Genomic DNA, 17,646 nt, shown 5'->3' with positions numbered 1-17,646 from the left:
TCATCTGGGGCCTTGTATTTTTTCTCTAGCCTTGGCATTTGTGAAGGCACTGTTGCCGGGTTTTTCATTGCCTTCAAACCCTCCTGCCATAAGAAATCCACAATAGGTATGGCTCTTACAGATCTCTTTGATGGCTCTTTAAAGTCATACAAAAAACACTCAGTTTCATGGGAAACAATTTCCAGGCCAAAACGTTTCGCCGCTCTCTCTATGATATTATGGAAACCTCCTATGTCTTCTGGAGGAGAATCCACTGGAGCTGCTGGAGGTGGAGATGGTGTGGGAACGAGATAGTCGTCCCATTCACTAGCCGCTGAATCTGCTAGCTCGCCCTCTTCCCTTTCGTCGTCCGACGAGAGGTAAGCTTCCGGAGCTTGGCTAGTTACAGGTCTACTAGCCTGTGGCGTTTCGGAAACATTAGTAGTTTGAGCTTGCTGGTAACTCTGAGGTCTAGGTGGCGTGGACTGAGTTGACGGTGGGAACCTTTTATAGTAGTCCTTCAACATATGTTGTAAATCTGTCACTAATGTGCTAGGCATAGCTAGAGGCGATGGTTGGTTTGCCTGTGGATAAGATGTTGAAGCATAACTATGCTGGTAATGTTGATCCTCTTCTTCATCAAACTCTTGACATTTGACATTTAGTTGGGACGGGCTACTAGCTGCCCCAAACATTCCTTGAACGTCATCATCCTCATAGTCTAAAAGATGTTGCGGTGGGTATGGCAGCACCTTACTTGGTGATGTATGCATCGGCAAAATGTCAGATGGCTTGTCCCCTATATTAATAAGGGAAAGGGGTAAGAATCTGGTGGAGTCCTCATGATGGTATGAGGAATGAGCTGGTGAAATGTCCAAAGGTTTGTAAGCTGTTAATGCTGTGGTGATCGTCTGATCCATCGTCGACGGTTCCCTCGTCGACGGTTCCCTCGTCGACGGTTCCCTCGTCGACGGGTCTCTCGTCGACGCTTCCGTCCATGACTGCGTCTTTTCCTTAGTCGACGGTCCCTTCGATGTGGTTGCCGACGAAGCTCTTTTGAAGATTTTTGCAGTAATAATCGTCGTCGATGACAAAGGCGACGACGTCATAATCATCGGTGAGGATGGTGTTGTGAACGTCGACGATACCGTGGTCGCTGTTACCGTCGACACTGTCGTCGACGGGGCGGTCGTCGACGGTTGTTTTTTCACCAAAAAGAGTTTTTCTGACTCTTTTTGTGGTGACAGAGACAGGGATGGTTTCTTTGAGGTGCTTTTCCGGTGTAACGGCGTAGTAGGTTCTGAATGAACCTTTTTTGGTCCATGTTTAACTGCCTCTTCAGTTAAGACTTGTTTAGTCTTTTTGTGCATTTTTCTTGGTGGTTCATCCGCACCTCTATCTCTCTCACCTGTTCTTTTCTGAGGGCGAGAAGTTTGTGGTGACTCTTCGCTGTCTGATGAAGGATGCTCTAAGGCTTTCTGTTTTTGCAGCCATAAGAGAAGTCTACCCTCTCGGTCTTTGAGGGTTTTTTGACTAAAGGTGCAACAGATTTTGCAGTCTCTCACCTTATGGTCTGGATGAAGGCAGTAAATACACTTCTTGTGGGGGTCATCAATATGTAGTCTCTTCTTCCCACAGTTGTCACAGTCTCTGAACAGACCCTTCTTTGCCTTTTCAGACATAGTAAAGTTGTAACTAGTTTCCTGAGAGAAAAAACAATCTTCAGTCAGAAAATAGGAAAAAAACTGAGCAGAGCTCAGGGAGACTCCCTTCACACGACGTGCGGTAGAAAATCTGAGGGAATTCAGCCTCTGTTGGGAGTGTTTGGGAGGGGCTGAATCCTGATTGGTTGATACTCAAGTTTGGGTCTTTTCACAAAACAAAGTGGATAGACTGTAAAATACCTTATGAGGCCTACTTGGGCCTACTGGTTTTATTTTTACTGACTTACTGCTTTTTATATATTTAAGTTTACCGTGAGGCTCCCACCTCGACGACGGGGATGATTCAAGCATGTGAATCTATGAAAGATCCAATGCTGGAGAACCGAAGATATCTCTCCGTCCCAGAGCAGCTCAAGACTTGAACCCACCTCTTGGTTCTTCTCGACTGGACTCCTCGTTCAGACTTGCAAACTCTTTTCAACCGGATTGATCCACCACTGGTCACCCAATGCCGTACTACACTTTACTATATCTGAATGCAGTACCTGTTTTCCTCTCCATAAGTTAACATTGCAGCTTTTCAGAAATTGCACTGAGGCAACTTTTCAAAACTGTAAAGATTTTTCTTACAAAACGTACTTACCTAAACGTAATGATTCTGGTGCCAAAACATATATAAACGCCTTGTTATTTCGTAAAGTGGCGTGGATCTCCTTGAGTCGTGTGTTTTATTTATTGGCTGTGTGTGTATTTTCAGATGTCTAATACTCCTCTCTGATAAACCTAAGGCTGCTAAACCACATTACCCCCTAAGAAGAGCACCTTGGGATTGATTGCAAGAGCAAGCTCCGTCCACTAGTAAGGGAACCCCCTGGAATCTTTGCACGATTTGGAAAGTATTACTTACCGAGTAGACATCTGTTTTTGGCATGTACTGCTGTAGATTCACATGTTCTGCATACTTCTGCCATCTAGTATTGAGTTCAGAGTGCTACAAATTGCTTTTCTTTGAGAAGCATTTGAGTCATAGGATCAAGTGGCTCCTCCTCCTCCTCGGTGATACTGCACACGGACATCAAGTCCTTTGTTAGATTGTTTTCCCGCAGACGGGTGAGAGAGAGTATAGGAGAAATATAGAGAAAGATGTCCATGCAAGAGTATGTACATATGTACAAACACATACAATTATAAGGTAACTGAAACGGCCACAGGAGTTAAGGGAGGATGCATGATAATCTACAGCACTAGATGCTAGGAACAGATGTCTAATGGGTAAGTACAATTTTCTGTAAAGCAGTCCCTCCATAAAAGCAGTGGCTAGCCTGTGGGAGTTGCAGTTGTCTGGAAAAGTTATCTTAGGACAGTCTGTTCGCCATTAGCTTGCTGATGTGCTAGTACATCCACATAGCAATGCTTTGTGAAAGTATGAAGTGTAGAACAAGTCGCTGCTTTACAAATTTCAGCTAAAGGAATATTTCCTAAGAGCGCTACAGTGGCACCTTTCTTCCTAATGGACTGTGTTCTAGAAGTTAGCGGCAGCTGTCTTTTTGCTTTAGCATAACAAGTTTGTATACACTTAACAATCCACCTAGCTATGCCATTCTTTAAGATTGCATTATCCCTATGCGGTACTGAAAATGCTATGAATAGCGGTTTTGATTTCCTAAATTCTTTAGTTCTGTTAATGTAGTACATGAGTGCCCTTTTCTTTTGACATCTAAATTGTGGAGTGCTCTTTCTGCCACTGAGTCAGGCTATGAAATCAAAACCGGTTACTCAATGGTTTGATTGATGTGGAATTGAGAAACTACTATTGGTAGGAACCTTGGGTTTGTACGATGGACCACCTTGTCTTTGTGTATTTGAAAGAAAGGTTCTTCTAAAGTTAATGCTCGGAGCTCACTTACACATCTGAAAGATGTAATAGCAACTAAAACAGTCACTTTCCAAGAGAGGAAATGAATAGAACATGAACGAAGTGGCTCAAAAGGAGGCCCCACGAGCCTAGTGAGTAATATATTAAGATTTCAGGATGGGACTAGGGGTAGTCTAGGTGGAATTACTCTTTTAAGTCCTTTTGTGGGGGTAGGCCAGAGTCAGGGCGAGGCCTGCCCCAAAGGACGCACAGTTGGTACTGGACCTGACAAACTGGAAAGTACGAATGCAAGATGGAAAACCCGATCGAAATAACAATACTGCTGAATAAAGGATAGAGGGAAAGAACGTCTTGCACCGGAGCAATTTAAGATGGAGCGAAGAACACATGTCCGAACCCGACGGCGGAGAGAAAACAATCTAATAAAGTACTTGATGCCCATGCGCAGTATTCACTGAGAAGCAGGAGCCACTCGACCCGCAACTCGAAAATGCTTCTCGAAGAAAAACAACTTGTATCACTCTAAACTTAACACTAGGTTGCGGAAGTATGCAGAGCAGTGCCATCGAACATCCCTTTTTGATATATCATATACAAAGCCTGCTTTCTGCACTCCCGAGGTGACCTGTTGGTGTGGCCTAGGACTCTATCCCACACTCACCTTAAGTCTGGAAGATTGGTGCTGTAAGTCACTGCTGAGTACCTGCTTGCCGTATTTGTTTTTCCTCAATAGGATAACATTCCAGCTCCAGAAAATTGCATTGTTGACTTTTAAAAACTGTAATAATTTGTACTGCAAAATGTACTTAATTTATCGTACAGATTCTGGTGCCTAAACATATATAAGGATACTTGTTATTTTTGTAAATTGGTGTGGATCACCTTTTTGAGTCATGCATCCCATTTTTTGACTGTATTTGACTTTGTAGATGTTTCACACTCCTTTCTGATACGCCCAAGGCTCCTTGACCACACTACACCCTAAGAGAGCAACTTGGGATTGCTAAAGCAAGCCCCTGTCCACTAGTAAGGGAATCCATGGGCTTGAAAAGCATTGAGAGTGAATGGAATTAAGTTGAAAAGCTGAATCGTTAATGACAAGCAACATTCATGAGTATCAATGAATTATTGAAGATATTAGAAAATAAATAGTAATGAAGACCATGAACGATAGCACAACAACATTAGTGTAATTTTTGTAACCAGAAACGTTAAGGCATTTAATCAAGAATTTGCAACCAACGGAAACAAGTAGTGCACTGAGGGACCCAAGCCAAAATTCTGTATTTATTGTTTAATAAACTGGCATACTCACAAAATAATAGTCCCATCTTCAGCAATAACTGGCATGCCATCGGGAGGAGCTGGCACCTTTAGTATCTTGATTTTTGGTTCTTGATTATTCCCCTCCGACCGCTTTCTCTTCCTAGTCTACGGAAAAGCAAATTACATCAGTCATTTGAAAGGGGTGCAACACAGTATCTATTCCAATTTTTAGTAGAAGGCAAACTTCTAGATGGCAAAATCTGAAACTGATTAGTTCTGAGATTTCAAATGGTACAATTTCAGGAAGCAGGGAAACTGCACCCTGCATGCAAGGAAAAAGTTACCCTGTAAGAACAAGTTACTTACCTTCGGTAACGCTTTTTCCGGTGGATACAGTAGCTACCTGTGGATTCCTCACCATATGAATTCTCCCAATGCGCCAGCATTCAACTGAAACTTTCTTCCCAGCTCTTCACGTTGACAAGGACGTCACAATTGCACTGCTCTGCACGTGATTCCGTCTGACGTCATCGTGGCAATAAGAAGTCCTCACTGGCATGCTGACGTCAGTTTCACCATTTTTTACGTGCCTTCGAGGCGAACAGGTGAATACCAACTTCACAAGAACAAAATACATATTAACAGATATAAATATATATATAAAAAATATCACGTACCCAGTGTACATCTGTTCGTGGCATGTAGTGCTGCAGATTCACATGCTATGCATAGGTCTTCCGAAATCTAGTGTTGGGCTCGGAGTGTTAAACAAGCTGTTTTTCTTCTAAGAAGTATTTTCGGAGTCACGGGATCGAGTGACTCCTCTCGGTTACAGTGCGCATGGGCATCGACTCCATTGTTAGATTGTTTTCCCGCAAAGAGTTAAGGAAGGAATATAAGGCTAAGAATACAAAGAGATGTCCTTGCAAATGTAAATGTATATACATAGCTACAATATGAAACTTAAATGACTACAGGCTTACGGGGAGGAGGGAGGGTGCATGTGAATCTGCAGCACTACATGCCACGAACCAAGTACACTGGGTAAGTGACATTTTCCGTTCAATGGCATGTGTAGCTGCAGATACACATGCTATGCATAGACTATAAAGCTGTTAGTCGCCCCCAAAAAAGCGGTGGCTAGCCTGTAGGAGTTGAAGTTGTTTGAAATAGTTTTCTTAAGACAGCTTGACCTACTGTAGCTTGTTGCTGTGAAAAAACATCAACACAGTAGCGTTTTGTAAATGTATGAGGAGTTGACCATGTAGCTGCTTTACATATACCAAGCATTGGTATGTTTCCAAAAAATGCCATTGATGCATCTTTCTTTCTTGTAGAATGTGCTCTAGGATCCAAAGTTGTCTTTTTGCTTTGATATAGCATGTTTGTATGCATCTAACAATCCATCTTGATAAACCTTGTTTTGATATAGGATTGCCTTTATGTGACGGCTGGAAAGCAACAAAAAGTTGCTTTGTTTTCCTAAAATCTTTAGTTCTGTCTATATAGTACATAAGAGCTCTTTTGAGGTCTAGGGTATGAAGAGCTCTTTCTGCCACAGAGTCTGGCTGTGGGAAGAAGACTGGCAATTCCACTGTTTGGTTGATGTGAAAAGGAGATACTACTTTTGGTAGAAATTTTGGATTTGTTGTAAGTACAACTTTGTGCACTTGGAAATATGGTTCTTCAAGAGTGAATGCTTGAATTTCACTAACTCTTCTTAAAGAACCTTCCATGTTAAAAAGGATAAGTTACTTACCTGTAAATCCTAGTTCTCTTCCAGGGGTATCCTCATCAAAGTCATAAACATTGAATATTTCCCGCCCTTGTGCGGGGGACCCTGGAGCATACATAAAATACACACATATAAAAGTATGAAATATGTACGAAATATATATATATATTATATATATATATATATATGTAGCATTTTTAGTAGACACATTTTCATACTAAACTCATATATACGTGTGTATAACAGCAATGCAGACTACATTCATAAACAGGTTAAAATGCTTTATTTCTATGGAGTTTTTTTTTTTTTTTTAAACAGTCCTTTTCAAAATTACAATAAGAGAAAAACTTTCCAAAGCCCCATAGCCGGGCCCAGGGAAAGAAGCAGTAGCAACATCAGTGAACAAAGAGAAAAAACTACATTGAAAACAATGGAGCATTATTAGCCAATAGGCTGCATGCAGGTGAACACAGGAGAACCATAAAATTCTGGCACCGTGCCTTAAAGACCCTGAGCACCTCCAGTATCCCACCATGCCTCAGGGGTGAAGGAGAGGGGACAGTTGGTTCACAGTTAGGTCAGTTCTTTTTTCCGGCTTCTTCTGAGAGGATCCTGGAGCATTTTACACCTTTGTCTGAGTCAAGAGATTTTTTTCTGATTGAAAAATGCCTTCTCTTTTTGTGAAGTGCCCTTCCTGTGGGAAGAAGGCCCAGTCAGATCCACACACTCTCTGCATTGTGTGTTTGCCTCAGAGTCACTGCCCTGACACTTGCAGTCACTGCAAGAACATGTCAAAAAGGACTCTGAAGGACAGGGAGAAAATCAGTCTTCATGAGAGGCAGAAGACATCGTCCTCTTCGCTTCCTAGGCAGCCAACAAGCCATTCTCAGGAGAGACAGGCTAGATTGACGTCAGCAGGTAAGAAGGTACCTGTTTGTTCCCCGTCGACGTCATCGCTGCCACCGTCGCATCGCCATAGATCGCCGTCGACGGCGACCCGGCCGACGTGGAAGGATACGACGTCGAAGGAATATGGCCACCACAGGGGCAGATCTCCGTCGACGGCAACCCACCGATCGACGTCGAGCCAGCACCGCATGCCCATTCGCCGTCGAAGGCCTTGCACCCCTCAACGGCATGAAAGACTACGTCGAAATTGCCTCAACGGCGAGAGCAAAGACATCCGCCGTTGACGGCCCATCTCTCGACGGCAAGGCACACAACGTCGAGCAGGTCGCGGTCAAGAGATCGCCGATCACCGTCGAGGCGCTCAACATTGAGACCAGAGCAGCCCACGTCACTCCCTTCATCGTTGCAACTGTCGACATCGACACAGGTTTTGCCTGTCTTACAAGGAGAAGAGCGTCGGCTACCACCGACGGATACGGGGGTCTGGATGCCTGATTTTACCTTTGTTCTGTGTTAACACATCTGGTCTGTTTGGGAGTTTGGAATGAGGTACTACAGACAGATCTAGGAGTGCTGTGTACCAATGCTGACGTGCCCATGTTGGTGCTATGAGAATCAGGGTGAGTGATGTTTGACGTAGATTGCTGACCAGAAAGGGAAGGAGTCGGAGAGGGGGAAAAGCGTAAGCAAATATCCCTGACCAATTGATCCATAGAGCAATGCCCTTGGTCAGCGGATGTGGAAGTCTGGATGCGAAGTTTAGGCATTTACTCGTTTTCACTTGTTGCAAATAGATCTATCTCTGGTGTTCACCACTTTGAAAGTGCTTTTGAAGTACTTGGGAGTGAATCTGCCATTCGTGTGTTTGTTGGTGATTTCTGCTTAGGAGATCTGCCAGCTGATTGTCTATCCCTGGAATGTATTGTGCTAATAGATAAATGTGATTGTGAATTGCCCATTTCCATATTGTTTGGGCTAGTAGGGACAGTTGGGATGAATGTGTCCCACCCTGTTTGTTGAGGTAATACATGGTTGTCATGTTGTCTGTTTTTATTATAACAGTTGTGTTTGAGAAGAGTTTGAAATGCTTTTAGGGCAAGAAATACAGCTAATAGCTCTAGGTGGTTTATGTGAAGCGGTTTCTGTTTCACATCCCATTGCCCTTGAATGGTCTCATTGTTGAGGTGAGCTCCCCAACCGATCATTGATGCGTCTGTTGTAATTATGGTCTGAGGAACAGGGTCTTGAAATGACCGCCCCTCCATTAGATTGTTGCGATTCCACCATTGAAGGGACATATGTGTTTGGCGGTCCATCAACACTAGATCTTGAAGTTGACCGGGTGCCTAAGACCACTGTTGAGAGGCACTGTAGTAAGGGGCTCATGTTTAGTCTTGCACGTGGAACTATGGCTCTGCAAGATGCCATCATTCCTAGAATCTCCATGATAAATCTTACAGTATATAGTTGATTTGGCTGTATGTGTGGAATGAGATTTTGGAAAGCTTGTATCCTTTGTATATTTGGATAAGCTAGGGATTTTTTAGTATTTAGGATAGCACCTAGGTAAGGTTGTAAATGTGCTGGTTGTGTACTGTAGCCATTTTTAATATAGCTTCATGCACGTCAGTTCAGCATACTAGGCCGCTGTGCACTTTGCTCTAGATATATTTTATTCAACTTCTGTAGGAAGTTGGCTCTGTATGTACTATTTCCAAGTAAGAAATAGAATGCACAGAGTCCAAGGGTTCCCCTTAGAGGTAAGATAGTGGCAAAAAGAGATAATTCTAATGCTCTATTTTGTGGTAGTGTGGTCGAGCAGTAGGCTTATCAGAGGGTAGTGTTAAGCATTTGTTGTACACACACAGGCAATAAATGAGGAACACACACTCAGACAATTCCAGGCCAATAGGTTTTTGTATAGAAAAATATATTTTCTCAGTTTATTTTAAGAACCACAGGTTCACGATTTACAAGTAATACTTCAAATGAAAGGTATTTCAGGTAGGTACTTTAGGAACTTTGAATTAGCAAAATAGCATATACAGTTTTCACATAAATGACATATAGCTATTTTAAAACTATACACAGTGCAATTTTCAACAGTTCCTGGGGGAGGTAAGTGTTTGCTAGTTTTTGCAGGTAAGTAAACCACCTACGGGGTTCAAGTTTGGGTCCAAGGTAGCCCACTGTTGGGGGTTCAGAGCAACCCCAAAGTTGCCACACCAGCAGCTCAGGGCCGGTCAGGTGCAGAGGTCAAAGTGGTGCCCAAAACGCATAGACTTCAATGGAGAAGGGGGTGCCCCGGTTCCAGTCTGCCAGCAGGTAAGTACCTGCGTCTTCGGAGGGCAGACCAGGGGGGTTTTGTAGGGCACAGGGGGGACACAAGTCCACACATAAAGTACACCCTCAGCGGCACGGGGGCGGCGGGGTGCAATGTGCAAACAAGCAACGGGTTCGCAATAGAAATCAATGGGAGACCAAGGGGTCTCTTCAGCGATGCAGGCAGGCAAGGGGGGCTCCTCAGGGTAGCCACCACCTGGGCAAGGGAGAGGGCCAACTGGGGGTCGCTCCTGCACTGGAGGTCGGAGCATTCAGGTCCTGGGGGCTGCGGGTGCAGAGTCTTTACCAGGCGTCAGGTCTTTGAAGCAGCCAGTCGCGGTCAGGGGGAGCCTCGGGATTCCCTCTGCAGGCGTCGCTGTGGGGGTCAACTCTGGCTACTCACGGTATCATAGTCGCCGGGGAGTCCTCCCTGTGGGGTTTGTTCTCCACAAGTCAAGCCGGGGCCGTCGGGTGCAGAGTGCAAAGTCTCACGCTTCCGGCGGGAAACGTGTGTTGTTTCAAAGTTGCTTCTTTGTTGCAAAGTTGCAGTCTTTGGTGAACAGAGCCGCTGTCCTCGGAGTTCTTGGTCCTTCTAGATGCAGGGTAGTCCTCTGAGGCTTCAGAGGTTGCTGGACCCTGGGAATGTGTCGCTGGAGCAGTGTCTTTAGAAGGGGGGAGACAGGCCGGTAGAGCTGGGCCAAACCAGTTGGTGTCTCCGTTTTCTCTGCGGGTTTTTCAGTTCAGCAGTCCTCCTCTTCTTAGGTTGCCGGAATCTGAGTTCCTAGGTTCTGGGGAGCCCCTAAATACTGAATTTAGGAGTGTGTTTAGGTCTGGGGGGTTAGTTAGCCAATGGCTACTAGCCCTCAGGGTGGTAACACCCTCTTTGTGCCTCCTCCCTGAGGGGAGGAGGGCACATTCCTATCCCTATTGGGGGAATCCGCAAGATGGAGGATTTCTAAAAGTCAGAGTCACCTCAGCTCAGGACACCTTAGGGGCTGTCCTGACTGGCCAGTGACTCCTCCTTGTTTTTCTCATTATCTCCTCTGGCCTTGCCACCAAAAGTGGGGCAGTGGCCGGGGGGGGGCGGACAACTCCACTAGCTGGAGTGCCCTGGGGTGCTGTAACAAAGGGGGTGAGCCTTTGAGGCTCACCGCCAGGTGTTACCGTTCCTGCAGGGGGAGGTGAGAAGCACCTCCACCCAGTACAGGCTTTGTTACTAGCCACAGAGTGACAAAGGCACTCTCCCCATGTGGCCAGCAACATGTCTGGAGTGTGGCAGGCTGCTAAAACCAGTCAGCCTATACGGGTAGTCGGTTAAGGTTTCAGGGGGCACCTCTAAGGTGCCCTCTGGGGTGTATGTTACAATAAAATGTACACTGGCATCAGTGTGCATTTATTGTGCTGAGAGGTTTGATACCAAACTTCACAGTTTTCAGTGTAGCCATTATGGTGCTGTGGAGTTCGTGCATGACAGACTCCCAGACCATATACTCTTATGGCTACCCTGCACTTACAATGTCTAATGTTTTGCTTAGACACTGTAGGGGCATAGTGCTCATGCACTTATGCCCTCACCTATGGTATAGTGCACCCTGCCTTAGGGCTGTAAGGCCTGCTAGAGGGGTGACTTATCTATACCTGTAGGCAGTGTGAGGTTGGCATGGCACCCTGAGGGGAGTACCATGTAGATTTTGTCATTTTATACCCACTAGCACACACCAGCTGGCAAGCAGTGTGTCTGTGCTGAGTGAGGGGTCCCCAGGGTGGCATAAGACATGCTGCAGCCCTTTGAGACCTTCCCTGGCATCAGGGTCCTTGGTACCAGGGGTACCAGTTACAATGGACTTACCTGGATGCCAGGGTGTGCCAATTGTGGAAACAAAGGTACAGGTTAGGGAAAGAACACTGGTGCTGGGGCCTGGTTAGCAGACCTCAGCACACTTTCAAATCAAAACTTAGCATCAGCAAAGGCAAAAAGTCAGGGGGTAACCATGCCAAGGAGGCATTTCCTTACAACTTCGTACTGTTATTTTACAATAACCAGTTTTACGGTCTTGTTTTAATTTCTTCTATCGCATTGTTTAGCTTAGTTCAGCACTGTGTTCTCAAATAATGCATTCTTGATCGCCCTGTGCTTCAGCCAAGGTTGCAGTCTGGTACATTGCCGGTAAACGTGGTAGAAGTGAAGTCTCTAGTTTTCATAGAAAATACACATCTTTACATAGAGACATTTTCTTAGAACATCTGCGTGTTAGTATAAAAACACTTCCTAGTCCTAGTACAGGTCAAGAGGGAGATTCCGGCCAGGAACCTACAACTAGATGCTGAATGCCCCACTGCAGATGCTGATGCAGATTACAGGCCTTTGCTCGGGTATGAGGGTTGATGTCCTCCCGGGGGAACCTGAAAGGCAGGCTTAGAGCTTCACATGCTGTGCTCGAAATATAACTTACAGAGAAAATAATCTAGCGGCACTATGATAGCCTTATTCTTGTGCTTCACTCTCATTGTTACTATTTTAATCCTACTGTGTTGTGTAGTTCTGGTTATTGCAGCTCACGCTTTGCTATCTAAAATGCAGTAGTTTTATTAAACCAATCTTTAAAACTTAAACTGCCTTTATCATTTATATATGAGACCGTACTTTGAATCAGAGAACCGGTTGTGACCTGAGTGACCACGACTTCCCTGGGAAGTGCTAAGATGTCATGCGCTTGGCTGCCCAATTGTCTCTCCCATTTGGGAGAGATGAGGCACTGCTAGTTAGCTGGAGCAAAACCCGGATTTAGAGTGACTAGGGTCCTTCACTGTGGGTCAGACTTAGTCCCCCACACTGTGAACGATCTTGCCGCTCAAAATCCAGTAGTCTCATTAGGATAATGAGAGCCTACGCGACAGATGAAGATGTGATTCTTGGTAATTAAGAGTGAATCCTAGTGTATGCAAGGTTTCGATCACATAATGAGTGTGTTGTTGGCATTGTGTAAAATTGTTTGATTTTATTAGCTAATTGTCTAGATATGGAAAAGAGTGGATGTGTTGTCTTCTTAAGTAGGCTGCTACTACTGCTAGACATTTTGTGAACACTCTTGGAGCTGTTGTTATGCCGAATGACAACACTTTGAACTGGTAATATTTCCCTGCTATGACGAGCGTGAGGTATTTTCTGTGAACTTAATGGATGGGTATGTGGAAATACGCATCTTTGAGGTCTAAAGCAGCGATGTAATCTTGTTTTTGTAGTAGTAGAATTACATCCTGCAGAGTTTACCATATGAAAATGTTCTGAGAGGATGTATAGATTGAGAGTCCTGAGGTCCAAGATGGGCCTGACGGTGCCATCTTTTTTGGGCATGAGGAAGTATAGGGAGTATACTCCTGTTCCTTGTTGAGAATGTGGAACCAATTCTATTGCTTGTTTTAATAGTAGCGATTGTACCTCTTCTTGCATCAGAATTGTGCGTTCTGGGGACAATTTGTAGTATTGTGGTGGAATGTTTGGAGGGGTGGAGATTAATTCTAGGCAATAGCCATTGCAGATAATTGATAATATCCAATTGCCTGGGGTGCTATTTTGCCAATGAGAGTAGAATTACTGTAATCTTCTCCCCACAGGAGAAGTGTGGAGTGGAGGGGTGGGAAGGAAGTCATTGCTTAGGTAGTGTAGTGGCTTGCTTTGAGGTTTGGAACTTGCTCTGTTCCAGAAACATTGTCCTCTATAGGACCTTCTAAAACCCCCTTTGATATTGGGTTTGTTGTCCTTGCTTTGTCTGGGAGGTAGAAGCAGAGGACTGTGGTTTAAACCCTGCTCTAAAATGGGGTCTGCAAAAGGAGCCTCTATCTGGTGTGGTATATAATGCCCCCATTGCTTTAGCAGTATCTGAGTCTTTTCTCAGTTTCTCAATAGTAGTGTCTACTTCTGAGCCAAATAGATGTTTCTTGTCAAAAGGCATATAAGTATTGCCTGTTGAACTTCTGGTTTTAAACCAGAGGAGCATAGCCAGGCATGCCTTCTAATTGTAATGGCAGTATTAACACTCCTTGCAGCTGTATCAGCAGCATCGAGGGCAGACCTTATCTGGCTATTGTTTATAGCCTGTCCCTCTTCTACAACCAGTTGTGCTCTCGTTTGATGCTCGTTTGGGAGGTGCTGTATAGAATCTTGCATCTCGTCCCAATGGACCCTGTCCTATCTGGCTAGAAGTGCCTGAGAATTAGAAATTCTCCATTGGTTAGCCCTCTTGTGTGGCGACTCTTGCCAGCTGCGTCAGATTTCCTACTCTTCTTATCAGGAGCGTCTCCTGACGGCTGGTTATTCGCTCTTTTCCTAGCCGCACTGACTACCACAGAGTCTGGAGGAACCTGATGTGTGATATAGTCTGGATCCGTAGGGGTAGGGTTATATTTTTTGTCAATTCTAGGGGTGATGACTCCAGTTTTGACAGGCTCATTAAAAATTTGCTCAGCATGTTTAACCATTCCAGGCAACACTGGGAGACACTGGTACCTGGAGTGAGTGGAAGACAGTGTGTAAAATAGAAATTTTTCTTCCAGGGGGTTCAGAATGCATAAGGACTCCATAAGCCGCTGCCCTAGATACTACTTGAGTGTAGGCAGTTGTGTCTTCTGGAGGAGAAGGTTTAGATGGGTAGAGGTCTGGATCATTATCTGGAATGGGACCAGGGTTATAGAGATCCCATGGGTCTACTGTATCTCCAAGTGAATATAATGAATGTGTTGGAGAAGGCAATGATGGTGGACTATTGGGAGGTGAAAAAGAAGGCTGTGGAGAGTGAGGAGGGGAAGTAGGGAGAGGCGCTGGTTTCTCCTTTTGTTTCTGCACTTTTGCTGGTGGTTGAACAGAGTCTAACTCCTATTGAAAGGTCAGCTTTCTTTTAGTCTTTAAAGGCGGTGCAGTGATGATACGTCCAGTCTCCTTATATATATGGATTCTCGATTGTCTTTAATCCATAACCTCTAATACTGGCTGAATCTCAGTCTCCTCTTCAGAAGCTTTGTGAGATTCTTGCATGGGATTTGATTTTTTTTTTTATTTTCTCGAAAGTCCCTGTTCCTCTGTGTATGAGGATTTTTTCTTCTCTGCAGTTTGGATCTTTTTCGTTCCGGAAAAAGTAGTAGGAAGTTTAGGCTCTGAAACAGACTGTTGAATTTTTGACTCCGAGGAAGATTGTTTACTGGAGCCTGAGGTGGAAGCTTTAACCGATTTATTTGACTCAGAGGTGAACAGAGGAGTGCCCTTTTTCGTCACCGACCCCAAAGGTCAGTCGCCAACAGTCTTTTTTCGGGACGAACAATGGCCTTTCACCTGTGGAGTACCCAAGGTCTTCGGATGTTTTTTTATGTAAGGGAGTAGGGTAAGACGTACTCACATGCTGGCCAGCTGTGATGGGTCTATCGTCTATCCGATTCTTGTTCGGAGTCGGTGTCTCGGATGGAGACTGCTGTCTGCGCCGGCTCTTCTTCCATGACTTTGAGATGATAGGTGCTTTTCAACGCCATTTCAAGTCTTCATGCCCTGCGATCTCTCAAGGTTTTCTTTGATCAAAACTCTAAACAAGCATCACAATCTTTTTCCAGACGGTCTGGAGAAATTACAAACCAGGTGTTGGTCTGTATATGGGTACTTCGCGTGGCACCAAGGGCAGAAATGAAATGGAGTCCGATCCATCAGGCTTTCCATGCGGTAGGCCCAAACAGGCCCAAATCGGGCGCATGCACCCGAAGGGCAAAATGAAGATTCCAATGGTACTACAGTTCAATGCTATGATGGGAAACGCAAATGAAACAATACTGACGAATAAGAAGGATTTCTGATTCCTTGGCACACAGACAAGTCCCTTGTAAGTGGTACCCCTGGTACCAAAGGCCCTGTGGCCAGGGAAGGTCTCTAAGGGCTGCAGCATGTATTATGCCACCCTGGGGACCCCTCACTCAGCACATGCACACTGCCTCACAGCTTGTGTGTGCTGGTGGGGAGAAAAAGATTAAGTCGACATGGCATTCTCCTCAGGGTGCCATGCCCACATCCCCTGCCTGTGGCATAGGTAAGTCACTCCTCTAGCAGGCCTTACAGCCCCAAGGCAGGGTGCACTATACCACAGGTGAGGGCATATGTGCATGAGCAATATGCCCCTACAGTGTCTAAGCCAAACTTTAGACTTTGTAAGTGCAGGGTAGCCATAAAGAGTATATGGTCTGGGTGTCTGTCAATTACTAACTCCACAGTTCCATAATGGCTACAATGAAATCTGGGAACTTTGGTATCAAACTTCTCAGCAAAATAAAAATCCACACTGATGCCAGTGTGGGATTTATTGAACAAAATGCACACAGAGGGCATCTTAGGGATGCCCCCTGCATGCCAGTCTGATTCCTAGTGTTAGGCTGACCAGTTCCTGCCAGCCTGCCACAACTAGAAAAGTCTCTGGCCACAAGGGGTGAGTGCCTTTGTCGTCACTCTGTGGCCAGGAACAAAGCCTGCACTGGGTGGAGGTGCTTCTCATCTCCCCCTGCAGGAACTGTAACACCTGGTGGTGAGCCTCAAAGGCACATGCCTGTTGTTACAGCGCTCCAGGGCATCCCATCTAGTGGAGATGCCTGCCCCTCAGGACACAGCCCCCACTTTTAGCGGCAAACTCAGAGCTCTTCTCGGGTCTAGGCGATGAAGTCTTTCTTCCTCCTTTGAGGGTGGGGCAGAGGGTAGAAGGACGAAAGAGTAATAAACTGTCCCATATGGAAGGGAGTGACAAACATAGGAAGGAAAGTCACCCAGGTTCTCAACATCACCTTGTCAGCATACAAGGACGTAAAGGGAGGTTTGATACCAAGAGCCTGTAGCTTACTCACATGTCTAGCAGACGTGACCGCTATGAGCAAGATTGTTTTTAAGATTAACAGTCTCAATGAACAAGAATGCATAGGCTCAAACTGTGAACCCATTAAAAATTTTAGAACCAAATTCAAATCCTACTGAGGCATGAGAAACTGAGTGAGAGGAAACGTGTTAGTCAGACCTCTCAAGAACCTAACTATAGGAGATTTAAGCAAGGAAGGTTGATCAGGAAGGCACAGAAAGGCCAACAGCGCCGATAAATAGCCTTTCACAGTTGCAACTGCACAACCCTTCTGTACTAAAGAAAGGGCAAACAACAGACCATCAGATAAATGGGCCTTTAAGGGATCAATTTGCCTCTCTCCACACCAAATACCAAATTTTGCCCATCTGTTGGCATAGACAGTTTTGGTGGAGTGTCGCCTGGCTGTTAAAATAACATCCAGCAATTACGGAGGGAGAGAAAAAGAACTGATTGCCCCGTTCCATCTCCAGGCATGTAGGTGCAGGCTTGGGGGGGGGGGGGGTCAACCTTGCCACTGAGTCTGCGAAAGGTCCACCCTGTAAGGGAGACGGAGCGGAGGGCACAGAGAGAGTTGGAGAAGGTCCGAATACCACACCCTTCTTGGCCAATCCGGGGCTATCAAGATGACCTGGGTCCGGTCTTGGCGGATCTTCCTCAGAACTCGAGGAATCAGGGGTATGGGAGGAAACGTGTAAAGCAACTGACCCTTCCAGGACAACTGAAACGCGTCCCCCAAGCTCCTTGCACCGGATACTGGAGGCTGCAAAATAACGGTCACTGCGCGTTCTCCTGAGTAGCAAACAGATCTATCTGCGGACACCCCCAAATCTGGAAGATGTAAAGAACCAGATCCGGATGAAGACGCCACTCGTGGTCGACCGAGCAGCGTCGACTGAGAACTTCCGCACGTACATTCAGAACCCCGGCCAAATTATTTACTACCAAGCAAATCTTGTGGTCCTGAAGCCAGGACCAGAGTCGAAGAGCTTCTCTGCAAAGAAGGTACGACCCCACTCC

The 17,646-nt window shown here is 45.4% G+C and overlaps 1 protein-coding gene across 5 annotated transcripts in view; it reads right to left on the bottom strand.

Annotated features, from left to right (window-relative positions):
* LOC138261016 (methyl-CpG-binding domain protein 1-like) overlaps nt 1-17,646 on the bottom strand; it is a 1,081,642-nt gene that overhangs the window by 811,515 nt on the left and 252,481 nt on the right. For all 5 annotated transcript variants that reach the window (XM_069209617.1, XM_069209616.1, XM_069209620.1 and 2 more), the window contains one exon: nt 4,835-4,950. In XM_069209617.1, coding sequence (XP_069065718.1) covers nt 4,835-4,950 — 116 coding nt within the window. The remainder of the gene's footprint in view (nt 1-4,834; nt 4,951-17,646) is intronic.

Source organism: Pleurodeles waltl, chromosome 10, assembly GCF_031143425.1.
Source record: "Pleurodeles waltl isolate 20211129_DDA chromosome 10, aPleWal1.hap1.20221129, whole genome shotgun sequence".
In the NCBI taxonomy this organism is placed as follows: Eukaryota; Metazoa; Chordata; class Amphibia; order Caudata; family Salamandridae; genus Pleurodeles; species Pleurodeles waltl.
The sequence above is the reverse complement of the archived record's forward strand: the minus strand, read 5'-3'. Positions and strand labels throughout refer to the sequence as shown.